We start from the raw sequence: 14,398 nt of genomic DNA, 5'->3' as shown, positions 1-14,398 counted from the left end.
AGAGAGAGAGAGAGAGAGAGAGAGAGAGAGAGAGAGCGAGCTAGAGAGCTAGAGAGAGCTAGCTAGCAGAGCCTGTAGGGTGCACCGTCTATACAAAAAAACCAGCTCCGCCGCGCGTAGATGCGCCCGGGAACGCGGTTCAGTTCGTTACATTTTTGTTTTTTATTTTTATTTTTGCATTGTTTCACTTTTGCTTTTTCCTGGGTTTCTTTCTTTTGATTCCTTTTCCCAATGGTTTGTAGGTAGGGGACAGTTCAGCTCAAGTGCAGCTCCTCTGGTGCAGCACAGGCCTGACACCCCCCCCACTTCCCAGCGCTTTGCAAACGCGCCCCCACCTTTATGTTGGGTTACGAAGCGCCCCTGTGCGCGCGTGAGGACAGACACCAAGACACGCGTGTGCATAGGCCAGCTTCCCTGAGTGTGCACACCCCGTGGAGGGGGGCGAGTCACATCTGTGCACACACACGCAAGAACGCCCAACCCCGGGTCCGAGTTTCCAAGCCCGCATGCCCACTCCTCCGAGGCCGAGCTGCAGGACTGCAAAGTCTTGCAGCTCAAGAAAGCTTGGGAACCTTGGCGCGCGAGGGACAGGGGCATGGACATGCGTGGTTCCCTACGCGGCGGAAACACGTGTGCCATAGTAGGCCTCGGGTGGGACGACCCTGACTGCTTCCCCCCATGCACACCCGATAATGCAGCCCAGGAGTCTGAGAAGCCTGGGGACTTCCGGAATCCGGTATGAACCAGAGGCACAGTGCGGGGAGCTGGGGCTCCTGGGTAGGTTTTCAGTGAGGCCTTCTGAGGCTACAAGGGGAGGGATACAGAAAAGTCAAAGATCCGGCTGTCCAGTCGTTGTCCCTCACCCATCCCAAAACCCCTCAGACCAGCCCTGGGCGCCCAAGCCAATCCCAGACCCTCTGGGCACAAGCCCCACCCTCTTGTAATGCTGCATTCTTCCAAAACTGGGCCACGCCCCTATGGACAATCACATTGGACCCGCCCCCGTCCTTCAAGTCCCGCCCTTGGTGGGCTGCCCCCAAACCCAAGCCCCGCCCTTGAGAACTCGTCCCTTCTACCACTGTGCCCTCCCCTCTGCGCCCCGCCCTCTGGGCAGAAGCTCCAGCCCGTACCTAGAGTAAGGGGGCGGAGGAGCGTCGTGCACCCCAGAGGCTGCAAGTGCCTGCTCATAGGTGGGGAGGCCTGGAGGCTGGGGTGGAGGCAGGGGCGTTGGTGGGTTCAAGGGGCTGATGAGCCCAGTCCTGAGGACAGAAACATGTTAGTTTGAGAAACCTACAGGGTCAGGGGCTAGAGACCAAGAGAGTCTGGGGGTGGGGGTGGGGGTGGGGGTGGGAGAACACAGATGGAAGGGAAAGGGCCCAGAGGAAAGGGGTCATCTGTTAGAAAAGACAGGATTGGGGCTGGAGAGATGACTCAGTGGTTAAGAGCACTGACTGCTCTTGCAGATGACCTGAGTTCAATTCCCAGCACCCCATGGCAACTAACAACCATCCTTAACTCCAGTTCCAGGAGATCCAGCACCATCTTCTGACTTCCTCAGGCACTGCATGACACAGGTGCACTTACACACACATGCAGGCAATATACTCATACATATAAAATTAAGAAGAGGAGGAGGAGGAAGAGGAGGAAGAGGAAAGACAGGATGAAGGGCATGGACAGGCAGCCACTGAAATAAACTGCAAACAAACGCTTCCATTCACAGACACACAGTATACCAGAGTAAACCAGGAAACAGCAGGTAGGCGGGCACTTGAAGCAGACAGTCCCAGGTCCACACTGACAGGAACAGAACAGAGATATTTAGTCCCCAAATTTCCCATATCCATACTTTTTTTTTTTTTCAGTCACACTCTCCCTGGCTGGCCTCAATTTCCTAATAATCCTTTTGTCTCAGCCTCTCGAGAATTTGGATTATAGCCAGATGCGGTGGCACAGGCCTTTAATCTCAGCACTTGGGACACAGAGGCAAGAGGATCTCTGTGAATTCAAGGCCAGCATGATCTACATGGAGAGCTCTGGGCCAGTAGGGGCTACAGGGAGACCATGGCTCAAACAAAACAAAACAAACAAACAAACAAAAACCAGCCAGGTATGGTGGTGGTGCAGGCCTTTAGTCCCAACAGCATTTGGGAGGCAGAGGCAGGTGGATCTCTGTCAATTCAAGGCCAGCCTGGCCTACATAGCGAGTTTCAGGCCCGCTGGGGCTACATGGAGACCCTGTCTCAAAAGAAATCAAAAAGAAAAAAACCAAACCAAACAAAGAATTAGGATTACAGGTGTGATCCGTGCTAACCCTGCCCATCTTCCAAATCCACTTTTTTTTTTTTTTTTTTGGTCTTTTTGAGGCATGGTCTCCCTGTAGCCCCAGCTGGCCTGGAACTCACTATGTAGATGAAGCTGGCCTTGAACTCACAGTGATCCACCTGCCTCTGCCTCCCAAGTGCTGGGATTAAAGGCGTGCGCCACTATGCCTGGCCCAGATCCACCCTTTAATTTATTTAATTTTTAGATACGGTCTCACTGTGTACCTCTGGCTGGCCTAGAACTCACTACACAGAACAGTCTGGCCTGGAATTGACAGAGATTTGCCTGCCTCTGCCTCTGGAGTGCTGGGATTAAAAGTGTGTGCCACCAGGCCCAGCTGAGTTATCTTTATTTTTAAATTATATCTACTTATTCTGTGCCTATGTGTATGCATGCACACCTGTGGAAGTCAGAAAAGAACTTCAGGGAGTCAGTTCTTTCCTTCCAACGTGGGTCTGGAGTTTGAACTCAGGTCTTCAGGCTTGGATGCAACCGCCTTAACTGGTTAACTGGTTGAGACATCCCCAAGTTCCTTTTTTTTTCCCCCTTCAGGACCCAGAGCATCCTAGGAGTTAGGCAACCACACTGCCAGTAGGCCACACCTCCAGCCCCTCACTGGTGGATTCCCCTCTACCCCTGCCCTACAACACAGCCTTCTTTTATTGCTTTTTATTTTTAGACAGGGTCTCACCAAGTTACCCAGGTTGGCCTTGAGCATTTTAGATCCTCCTGCCTCAGCCTTCCAAGGGCTAGGATTACAGGCATGAGCCACTAAGGCCAGACACAACTCTCAAGACATCTTTTGGGTGAGAAAGAAAGACACACTTAGGTCATAGCTCACACTAAAACACCCTGTGACCTGTCACCATGGAAATGACAATGCCACAGATAGCCTTGGACCATAGGCCAGCAGTAACAGCCTTACCATTTGCAATAGTACCCAAAGTAATGAAACCCGGTATCCAGAAGACAGGCAGGTAGGCACCAGCTGCAGAAAGAACTATTGTTTTCTGGACAGACAGATGGGATTGAGCACACAGACAGACTCACTCTTCACAGGCCTGTCCCTCCAAACCCTCCATCACTTGCTGGCCTCTCCAATTTTTAGCACATCTCAGACTAAGTCTCCTCCCTTACTGTTACCCACCTCCCACATCCTTTTGCAAATCCTTTTCAAACTCCCAAAGAAGCCTTACTCTTGCAGACAGGACTCTTGGTTCTGGATAAGGCGCTGCCGTCGGTAATGCAGGTACCAAAAGGCTCCCAGGCCAGCCAGTACAACAAGCAAGATTCCCGAGGTCAGCCCCACCGCCAGGCCAGCAACATCCAAGCTTCTACGCCCTGTAGGTAGAGGGTGCTTCTGAACATCCAACCCCTCCTGTTCCATGGCAGGTACATGAGCTAAAGAAACAGGGTGGCTATGGCTCCTTGGGCAATGTACCCAGCTCCTTTCTTAGAGCCTCTATTTTCTACTTTGCAAAATGGGAACACAGCCTCTACTATCAGCTCATGAAAACTCACTGATTGATTGGGAGGTAGAGGCAGGTGGATCCTGTGAGTTCAAGGCCAGCCTGGTCTATAGATAGATAGCAAGTTCCAGGCTAGCCAGGGCTACATAGTGAGACCCTATATCAAAATACAAAGTAAATTAGAGCTGTAGAATGTAGCTCAGTGGTAGAGCACTCAGCTAGCATATCTGAAGCCCTAGATTCAATCTCCAATACCGAAGGGGAAAGGAAAAAGAGACAGACCATTGAGAAAATATTACTATGTATGAGCCACCCCCAGCTGTTTTCTTATTTTTCAATTTTATACATTTTTTTTCCATGCTGAGGAGTGAATCTATGGTTTTGCACGTTAGACAAGTACTCTTACCATTGAGCTACCTAGCTGTCCATTAAAAATTTTAATTAATTTGGGGCTGGAGAGATTGGCTCAGCGGTTAAGAGCATTGACTGCTCTTGCATAGGACCCAGGTTTGATTCCCAGAACCCACATGGTGGCTACAAACTGTCCTTAACTCCAGTTCCAGGGGAATCTGACCTCCCCAGCATTGCACAACAGGGGTGTACTCACATACATACAGACAATACACACATACACACATAAAATAAAAATAATAAAATATGTTTTTTTTAATTTAATTTTTTCTTTTTTGGTCTTTTTGAGACAGGGTGTCCCTGTAGCCCTGGCTGGCCTGGAACTCCCAGAGATCCACCTGCCTCTGCCTCCTGGAGTGCTGGGATTAAAAGCAGGCCCTATGATGCCTGCCTCAGTTTCAATGTTTTGAGGCAGTGCCTCGAGTAGCCCAAGTTGGTCTCAAACTTGACCTGGCTGGCCTTGAAATCATGATCTTCCTGCCTCTGCCTCTGGAGTAGCTGGGATTGCACGGCTGGGGCCACCTAGGCCTGGCTCCCTCCCACCCTGAGAAGGTTTGTACTAAGAAGTCAGGTCTGCTGAAGTCTGGCAGATTACAGGTCATCCATGGAGCCACGAGGCCCTGGTAGGGTTGGAGCAAAGGAAATATCTCCCCTTGCATCTCGTTTCTGTGTGAGGACTCTAGTCCAGTCCTAGGGCCTGTTGCTAAGGTGCATCCACCCCTAGCAACCAGGCCACAAGGGGGTGGGGCAGCTGGTGCCCAGTGGGGGTCCTCCAGCTGGGCAAGAGGATCTGGTCCTCCAGCTAGGTGTGGTTGCTAGGGAGAAGGCCTACTTAGCAACCAGGCAGGCTGTGGCTGGCCTGGGGTTGTGGGGGAGGGGAAGCTAGCCAGGTAGTTCTTTTGGCTTCCTCGGTCTGGCTTGGCCAGGCCTCATTGCTAAGGAGCAGCCCCTCCTTAGCAACAAGGCTAAAGGCCAAAATGGGGGTTTCAGAGATCAGAAGAGGGGTTGGGGGGTAGGCAAACTGGGCAGGTGAGAATGACCAGGTTTCCTGCCCTGGCTCTGTTGCTAGGGAACTGCCCCCCTAGCAACCAAGGTGCTTAGAAGGAGCTGAGTCTGTAGACTCTAAGCCAGGGCCCAGGTGGGTTTCCCCCTCCCCTGCTGGGCCTCACTGGGGTAGGACTTCCATCCATCACCCACACGTCCCCCTCCTGGGGCCTTGAGCCCTCAGTGAATATGAATGCAGTGGCCCAGAGTAGAAGGGAGAGGGGTCATCTCTGAGCAGCATAGGGGCTAGGAGAAGGCACTTCCTGAATGTGTGGAGGGAACTCTGGTTTTGGAAAAGGCTCCTTTCCCGGCCCCACTCACCTCCCTTGCCATTGTACTTGTAGTTCTCCCAAAAGCGCTCCTAGAACAGAGGGTAAGGGAGAGGACAGAGCGACTAAATGGGGCAGTTCGCAGCCTTTCACAACCAGTCCACCCAGATATACGAGGCCTCCGGGAAGAATGAGGTGAAGGCTTGACTGCTACCCACCCAAGGACCCAAGAAGTCAGAAGGGCCCTTGACTCCAGGGTCCTCTGAGGCCCCTCACCGTCAGTGTGTTGTCCTCAAAGCACTCTCGGGCCTCTTCCCAGGAGCACCTCTCCTCCTGACACTCCCGCTCAAGGTTTCCAGGGGTCAGCAGCTCCAGGTCCCAGTGGTTAGCACGAGGAATCCTCCTGCGGCCAACCAGGAAACTTTGGGCCTCTGGGGGATCCAGGAAAACTTCAAGAACTAAAGATATCAGAGTTAGGAAATAGAGAGTCCTTAGGTCTGAGAACAGAGGAGACAGAGAGGTACAAGATCCTGAGGGGTGAAGGCCAGGCCTGAAATGCCCAGGGTCTGAAGGAGGAAGGCTAGGCCTGGACCCTTGTGTCTGAGGGAGGAGGGATGGGGACTGGATCCTGGGATATGAGGGAGGATGGCTGAGGTCTTGACCCCTAGATCTGAGGGAGCAGGCTGGGGTCTGCACCCCTAGACCCAAGGGAGGAGTCTGGGGCATGGAACCCCGGGTCTGAGAGAGGAAGCTGGGGCCTGGGTCTGGGGTCTGGGGTCTGGGGTCCGGACTCCTGGGTCTGAGGGAGGAGGCTAGGGTCTGGGAAAACAGTTATACCATGGGTCTGGGGAAGGATGAGGTTTAACCTCTGGACATGGCTCTTCCCCAAACACTCACCTTCGTCTTGGTCTGCATTAGGTAAGGTGTCCAGGCAGGTGGCCAATCCCATATAGACCAACAGCAAGGAAGGATGACCCCTCATGTTTCAAGGACTCTTAGATGACAAATGCCTTGGCAGGCGTTAATGAGGCAAGGTCTCCCTGCCTGGACTCTGTGGTAATGAATGAAAGTAAAAGCAGGTATTCACCCTGCGTCCTGTGCCAGACACTGTGGGTCTTTATCAGCTCATCTAAATTTTCAAAGCAGTCCCTATTATTATTTCTATTTTATAGATGAAGAAACTGAGTCACCGAATAAAATAACTTGCTCATTGTTCCAAGTTTGCGGATGTCACTGTAGGATTTCAGAGAGAACAGTGCTCTTCCAAAGATGAGCATAAAAAGTTTTGCCAAGGCTTTTTTTCCCTACACCTCTGCCGTGCCCGCAGCACTTATCACTGGTCTGATACATAGTAGGCATTCAAGCAGGTCCCTTCAATTCTGGTCCCTTCCTACCGGGAAGATTCCACTCCAAGTCCACCTCCCTCTGCCCATTGCCTCATCCACCCACAGAGATCAAAGATTACAGGACAGACAAGGTCCTATATTTCTAGATCTGACTGTATGAGGAGATTGGGAATGCTGGACTCCAGGGCCTAGGAATGAGGGTCCCAAGCGTCTAGATCTCAGAGGTGAGAGGGAGTCAGGATACCAGAGCCCCCCACATTCCTCGGGAACATTCACTTACCTGCCCAGAGCTGGGAACCCTGCCTCTCTACTTTAACGGAGATCCTCCCGGGTCAGGGACAGCCAACTGGGAAGGATGGGTAGGGGAGTGGGGAGGGGACAGGGAGGAGGGGTGCCCCACTTCAGATTACCCAGCCTGGTCCGGGTTTCTGGTGGAGGGGTGGGGCTTCTGATTACCTGCTCTGGGCGGGACTCAGGTAAGGGAACAAAGTACTTAAAGGGACCTTAGGACTGAAAAGCCTCAGTGTCAGATACCCACAGAGAAGCAAGGCATTCCTACTACCCTGGTGGGAGATCTAGGGAGCTGGATTCGAGTCTTTCCTCCTCCCTTCTCCCTCAGCCCGGGTCCCTCTCCAAGCTGGGAACCTGCCTGGTAGAGCTAAATAAATAAATCTCACGGTCTCTAGAGATTTACCAATTGGTGAGAACGGTATGCTTTGGTTCCTAGAATAACTGGGCGCTGCCATTGTAAATCTGTTTCCTGAGTGTGACTGACTAGCTTGGCCTTGCGATTTTTAACTATTGCTGTATTTCTACAAACTGGGCACAGAAGACTTCTCACTTTGAATTATAAAAAGGAAGTTTATTTAGGGAAGTGGGCATCCGAATCTCTGCGGGAAATAGTCCTTAAACCCAGACTGGGAGAGGACTCAACAGCCAGGGAATCAAGGCGGAACTCCCCTGCGTGAGGAACGCCTAGTACAGAGCAGTGTTCTATTACATTCCAGCCACTTTCACTATCCGGAACCTTCGAGTTGCCACTCACGTTTCCGGGGGGCGGGGGGAGAGGAAGAGAGACGAAGAAAGGACTTACCGAACCAGGGGAAACACCTCCGCAACTAGGGGCAGCCTTGTTTCCGGTTTCCATTGCCCAGCGGAAGTGGGCGGAGCGGAGGAAGCAAAACAGCAGTTCTTTCCGGTGTCGGGAGACAGTGGAAGCGTCGAGGATCGAGGAACCGTTTGTGAGGTGAGCTGCGAGAGGCGGAGTGGGTCGTGACGGCGATGTCCCCCTTTGGCGGGTTGGAGCTCTGAAGTTCCGAGGGAGGCCGGGCAAGATTTGGCACTCCCGACTTCCGTCAATCATGAATAGAGCCCTGCGGGGCGCTCCGAGTGTGGGTTGAACTACATCTCCCAGCATGCCCCGGAATATGGTCCCCCGCGTTTTTGCAGTACTTAGAGACTCTAGTTCCGCTGTGGCTAATGACTGGACCACGGTGGGAGGAGGAAACTTGGGACACCACGGATTAGTGAGAACGGAGGCAGGATGGCGGTATTCCATCTCTTGATTCAGTTTTCCAGACTCTGGTGAAGAGGGCAAGGAACAGAAGTGGATTGGGACCTGAAGGGTCCTTGAGGCAAATTTACTTTAAATTTTTAAATTTATTTATTTATTTTTTAGTCTCATTATGCAGCCCTAGCTGGCCTGGCACTCACAGAGATCCGCCTGTCTCTGCCTCCTGAGTGCTGGGCTTAAAGACGTGCACCACCACACAAGACTCCATCTGAATTATTTGAAATTATATTTATCTTTCTTATTTATATGTGTATCTGTGCGTGAATACGCGCATGTGTGTGCGGGTGCCCTCAGAAGCCAAAGAGGCTGTTGGATCCCCTAGAGCTGGAGTTACAGGCAGTTGTGAGCCACTTGACGTGGATGCTGGGAACCGAACCCGGTCCTCTAGAACAGCAAGTGTGCTTAACCACTAAGCCATCTGTTCAGAGCTTCCCCTCTATTTGAGACTGGTAATCCAGTACTGGGGTTACGAACATTCAAACTCCTGGCTCTTATTCAGTGAGCTTTATTGGATATAATTCACATAAAATATACTTTGCCCACTTAAAGCATACAATTTTGCGGTTTGTAGTCCATTCACAGAATTGTACAACCATCACCACTGTCAATTTTAGAACATGTTCACTGGGCATGGTGGTGCACACCTGTAATCCCAGGACCCCAGTGAAAGCAGGAGGATCAGGAGTTTAAGGTCATCTTCAGCTGTATAGGGAATCTGAGGCCAGCCTGGGCTACATGAGACCCTGCCTCAAAACAAAATATTTTAAGACATGTTTATTGCTCTAAACAGAAATCCTGCTCCCCTCCAGCTCTCTGCCACTTCCTCTCTGTCCTTCCCACCCCCAGTGCTTGGCAGCATCTAAGCTCCTTTCTGTGAATTTCCCTGACCTGCACATTTCCCTTAAATGAAATCATACAGTGTGTGGGCATTTGTGACTGGTTTCTCTTACACCCCACATTATAGCATGCATTATTCTGTTTATGGCTGAATAGTATTCCATGGTATGGGATGTACCACATTGTATTTTCTCCATTAGTTAACAGACACAGGATTGTTTCCGCTTTTTAGTTATTAGGAATAATGCTGCTTTGAACATTTGTGTACAAGGATTTGTGTTTTCATGTATGTTGGAGGTGGAATGTCTGGGTCCAACATGTGTTAAAACTCTTGAGGAACCTCATTTACCACGTTCTTGCCGGCAGTGTAAGGAGTTAGTTTCTCCACCCCCTTGCTGTCACTCATCAGTTGTTTGGTTTAAATGTAGTGTCAGAGCAGACTGTGAACTGGCATCTCTTTATGGTTTTGACTTTTCTGGTACTAGGGATGGAACCCAGAGCCTTGCATGTGCTGGGCAAGGGCAGCCCCAAGCCTTTGTGTTCTTTTGAGACAGGATCTTGCTGTGAGGTACAGGCTGGCCTTGAACTCCCAGTCCTCTGGCCTCCACCTCCCTATCGCTAGTTGCCACACTCTGCCTGGCCCATCTGGTTCTTCTTGTTTGTTTGTGTTTCCAGAGACAGGGTCCCACTCCATAACCCAGGATGGCCTGGAACTCTATAGCCCACACTGGCCTCAAACTCTGTGTGGTCCTCCTGCCTCAGCCTCCCTAGTGTGAGCGGCCCTGCCCTGGCATGTAATTAAACCAGATGTTTTGATTGATTTGGTTCAGCTGTTTGGGGAGGATCACTCAGGCTGGGACCTTCCTGTTACTTCCTGTCTGCTGGTCCACTTTGAGACTAGGAAGACTGACACCGGGCTTTAAATGGCTGGAAGGTCTGTGGTGCCCTGTCCGCTTGGTGTGGCTGTGTTGAAGGAGGAGCCTTTGTAGGGTCATAAGGGTGGAGCCCTACTTTTGAGGGGGGGTTTGTGTCCTCTTAGAAGGAGAGGTGAGGACTGGGAAGTGGCCATCTGCCACATGGACAGGGTCACCGCCAGCACCATGGCTCTGGCAACCGAGTTTGGACTCAGTCTCCAGAGCTGTGAGGAAATGACTGTGAGTTCAGGTTCAGTGACATGCACCTGTCGTCCCAGCACTCAGGAGGCTGAGGCAGGACTGCTGCAGGTTGGAGGCTAGCCTGAGCTACATACTGGGTTCCAGGCCCACCTGGGTTCGAGTATGAGAGCCTTGTTTCAAAAGCAAACACAAAACAAAGAGACTTACTTGAGTTGAAGCCACTGTTAGGTGGTGTCTGGCCACACCCAGGCCAGGACAGCAATGGTGTGATCTGGTGTGATATAGCCCACTGCGCGCACACTGCATCTGTAGTGCTTTCAGCAGCAGTCAGGGCCCCCTGTGATGCTCCAGTCCCCACAAACCTCTCCCTAAGTGTGGCCACTGTCAGGCGTGGTCTGAGCCAGCCTGTTCCACCAGACGTTGCAAAACAGTACTTTCCTGTCCGACTCCTACACTCTAAGCGCAGTTTGGGTTTCATCTCCAACCCCAGCTCCACTTTGAAAAGCTCCTTGGTATCTCTGGTTTGTATTATTTGGGGGCTGGGTCTGCTAAACCTGTGCTCTACCACTGAGCTTGACTTCCAACCCTGGGTCTCTGTTTTCTCACAGTGTGGGTGACTTTGGGAAGCTTAAGAAGGCTTTTGAGTTTAAGGCCAGACTGGGTTACAGATGAGATGGAGTTTTTTTGTTTTGTTTTGTTTGTTTATATTTTTATTGAGTTTTTGTGCATTTCATACAATATTTCTTAATCAAATTTAGACCCCCTATCCGATCCATGCCCCCACATACACTGCCCCCCTGGACCTCATGCCTTCTATCATACATGTTACGTCCTGTCTGTTCAAGCATTTGTGCCCAGATATAAGGTTGGGGTTTGGCTTAGTGGTAGAGTACCTCAGTGAAGGACTAGGGGTGTGGCTCAGTGATAGAGTCCCTGCCTAGAATCCCCAGTGAGGGGCTGGGGTGTGACTCAGTGGTGGAGCCCCTGCCTAGGATCCCCTAGTGAGAGGCTTAGATGTGCTCAGGGGTAGAGCACTTTCATAGCATGTACAAGTCTTTGGATTGTTTCCCCGGTATTGCAAAAATAAAAATAAATAGGGGCTAGAGAGATTGGTCAGCGGTTAAAAGCACTGGCTGCTCTTGCAGAGGACCCAGGTTCGGTTCTCAGCACCCACATGGCGGCTAACATCCATCCCTAACACCAGTTCCAGGGGATCTGACGCTCTCTTCTGGCCTTCACACGCACTGCACACATATGATGCAGTTACATACATGTAGGCAGAACACTCATACACATAAAATAAAAATAAATATATAGGGCCAGGTGTGATGGTACACACCTTTAATCCCAGCACTCAGGAGGCAGAGGCAGGCTGATCTCTGTGAGTTCAAGGCCAGCCTGGTCTCCATAGTGAGTTCCAGGCCAGCAGGGGCTACAGGGAGACCCTGTCTCAAAAAGACCAAAAAAAAAAAATAATAAATAAATAGAGTGGGACCCCAGGGGAACCTGCTAAGGAGAGAACATGTTCAGGAGACTAATGTGGGTTGTCCAGGGCCTGGTTCTTCAGCGCCTGAAGGCGAGGTGGTCTTCCCAAACACTTGTGCTCCTGTGACTGGGTTTCTCAAGCCGTTAGTTCACTGACCGCACCTGGCTTGGCCCTGGGGTGGGAAGTGCTTAACTGACCCTGTTGTGACACCCCAGGGCTGGGCCATGCTGAAGGCAGCCCTAGTCTATAGGGAAGAGGAGGGCTGAGACTGTCATGGAGGGAACTGAGGATGTTGCCAGAATGGTCAGCTGTTCAGAGGAGACCCCTGTGGTGGGACCTGCTAGGAGGATGGGGGACAGTGATGACAGGAGCACAGTGGCTGTCTCACTGCCAGATGGTACAGCCATGGAAAGGCCAGACTCAGATGTAGGTGACATACCTGGCTGCATGGCATGGGCTCCTCGTCTGTGCCCATTTCCTCGAGGTAGCAGCCAGCCCCAGTGTCCGGATCAGGGGATTGGTATGGTTAAAACACTCAGAATAGGGCCCAGCTCACGGCAACCCTCAAGTGAATACCAGCCATACATAGAACCCTCAGATGCAGTGTGATAGTTCACAGCTGTGATCCCAGCACTCAGGAAACTGAGGCAGGAGGATTGCTTCTAGTTCCACAGCAGGGTGAGCTACCGGGACCCTGTCTTTAAAAAAAAAAAAAAAGGAGGGGCTGGAGAGGATGACTTAGTGGTTAAGAGCCCTGACTGCTCTTCAAGAGGACCCAGGTTCAATTCCCAGCACCTACATGGTGACTAGCAACCATCTGTAACTTCACTTCCAGGGGATCCAACACCCTCTTCTAAACTTCATCGGCATTGCATGACATGGGTGTACTTACATGCATTCAGGCAAACACTCATACACATAAAATAAAAATTAAATAAAATGTCCTCGTGCTGGCTGTGTTGGAACTCTGGAGACTGCATTTTTTGAGCTCTCTCTCTCTCTCTCTCTCTCTCTCTCTCTCTCTCTCTCTCTCTCTCTGTGCTGAAGGTACTGTATGATAGGCAGGTACTCTCCTGATGAGCCACATTCCTAGTCACAGTCTCACTTTTTAGGCAGAGTCTCACTATTGCCCTGACCGGCTTTGAATGCAGTCCACGTTCCATAGCCCAACTTGCCTGGAACTAGTGGCCTCCACCCTTGGCCTCCTGGGCTGACCAGCCTACACCCCCAGGCCCTGTAGCATTCTTTAGTGTCTCCAAGAACCCCTGACCTTCCTGGATGGAATCAACCACTGGCTTAAAATCCCAACCAACCAACCACAGAAAAAGACAGTTGGGAGATAATCAGGGCTGTTTGAAGGCCAGTTGGACAACAGATAATGTTTAGGAATTACTAAAGCTCTGTGCATATCATGGGCATATTTTAAAATATTTATTATTATCTATTTATTTAGTTATTATTATTATTATTTTGTTTTTGGTCTTTTTGAGACAGGGTCTCCCTGTAGCCCCAGCTGTCCTGGAACTTACTATATAGACCAGGTTGGCCCTGAATTCACAGAGATCCGCCTGCCTCTGCCTCCCGAGTGCTGGGATTAAAGGCGTATGCTACCACGCCCGGCAAAACAAAAATATTTATTATTTTTATTTTATGTGTATTACCTGCATGTGTATAAGTGCGCCTGTGTCATGCAATGCTCTAGGAGGTCAGAAGAGGGCATCAGATCCCCTGGAACTGGAGTTACAGACTGGAGTTAGCTGCATTGTGGGTGCTGGGAATCAAACCTGGATCCTCTGCAAGAGCAGCTAGTGCTCTTAACCACTGAACCATCTCTCTAGCCCCATTATGGACATATTTTTTAAATATCCCATCTGAACTGAGCATGATAGAATGGGGCTGTTATTTCAGCCCTTGGGAAACTGATCTGGAGATCCTGGCCAGCCTGGGCACCTGTGGAGACCCTATCTTTAAAAATACAAACAAGGGCCAGGCATGGTGACGCACGCCTTTAATCCCAGCACTCCAGAGGCAGAGGCAGGCAGATCTCTGTGAGTTCAAGGCCACTCTGGTCTACATAGTGAGTTCTAGGACAGCTGGGGCTACAGGGAGATCCTGTCTCAAAAAGACCAAAAAAATAAATAAATAAATAAAATAAAACAAGGGGCTGGAGAGATGGCTCAGTGGTTAAGAATACTGACTGTTCTTGCAGAAGACCCAGGTTTGAATCCCAGCACCCACATAGCAGCTAACAACTGTAACTCTAGTTCCAGGGGATCCAACAGTCTCTTCCATTTTCCATGGGTGCTGCATGACACAGGTGCACTGACCTATACATAGACAATACATGCATGCACATAAAATAAAATTAATAAATAAAATTGTTTTTTCTTTTTGTCTTTTTGAGACCAGAGTCTTAGCTGGCCTGGAACTCACTATGTGGACCAGGCTGGTTTTGAACTCACAGAGATCCGCCTGCCTCTGCTTCCCAAGTGCTGGGACTACAGGCATGTGCCCGGCTTCAAC

The 14,398-nt window shown here is 50.7% G+C and overlaps 2 protein-coding genes across 5 annotated transcripts in view; one reads left to right on the top strand and one right to left on the bottom strand.

The window, feature by feature from the left end:
* Nucleotides 1-69: 69 nt before the first annotated feature.
* Nucleotides 70-8,075, bottom strand: Prrg2 (proline rich and Gla domain 2). 4 transcript variants are annotated; one of them, XR_003851426.1, is made up of 9 exons: nt 7,958-8,075; nt 6,416-6,569; nt 5,795-5,976; nt 5,571-5,610; nt 3,522-3,666; nt 3,251-3,313; nt 1,737-1,797; nt 1,131-1,259; nt 70-804 (listed from the first exon to the last, which is right to left on the bottom strand). XR_003851426.1 is itself a non-coding variant. In XM_008845075.3 (7 exons), exons 2-7 carry the CDS (start codon nt 6,498-6,500, stop codon nt 786-788), a joined length of 600 nt encoding a protein of 199 aa, XP_008843297.1. In that variant the 5' UTR covers nt 6,501-6,569; nt 7,145-7,295; the 3' UTR covers nt 76-785. The 4 variants fall into 4 exon arrangements, 1 of the variants encoding a protein (XP_008843297.1); XR_003851425.1 differs by lacking the exon at nt 7,958-8,075 and adding an exon at nt 7,145-7,295; XR_003851427.1 differs by lacking the exons at nt 3,251-3,313; nt 7,958-8,075 and adding an exon at nt 7,145-7,295 and having other exon boundaries at nt 72-804.
* The window catches only part of Nosip (nitric oxide synthase interacting protein), a 23,822-nt gene continuing 17,419 nt past the window's right edge, over nt 7,996-14,398 (top strand). Inside the window, exon 1 of the mRNA XM_008845073.3 lies at nt 7,996-8,110. The gene's annotated coding sequence lies outside the window, so the exon portion shown is untranslated. The remainder of the gene's footprint in view (nt 8,111-14,398) is intronic.

The sequence above is a fragment of the Nannospalax galili genome, unplaced genomic scaffold, assembly GCF_000622305.1.
Source record: "Nannospalax galili isolate Female #2095 unplaced genomic scaffold, S.galili_v1.0 scaffold960, whole genome shotgun sequence".
NCBI lineage: Eukaryota > Metazoa > Chordata > Mammalia > Rodentia > Spalacidae > Nannospalax > Nannospalax galili.
The sequence above is the reverse complement of the archived record's forward strand: the minus strand, read 5'-3'. Positions and strand labels throughout refer to the sequence as shown.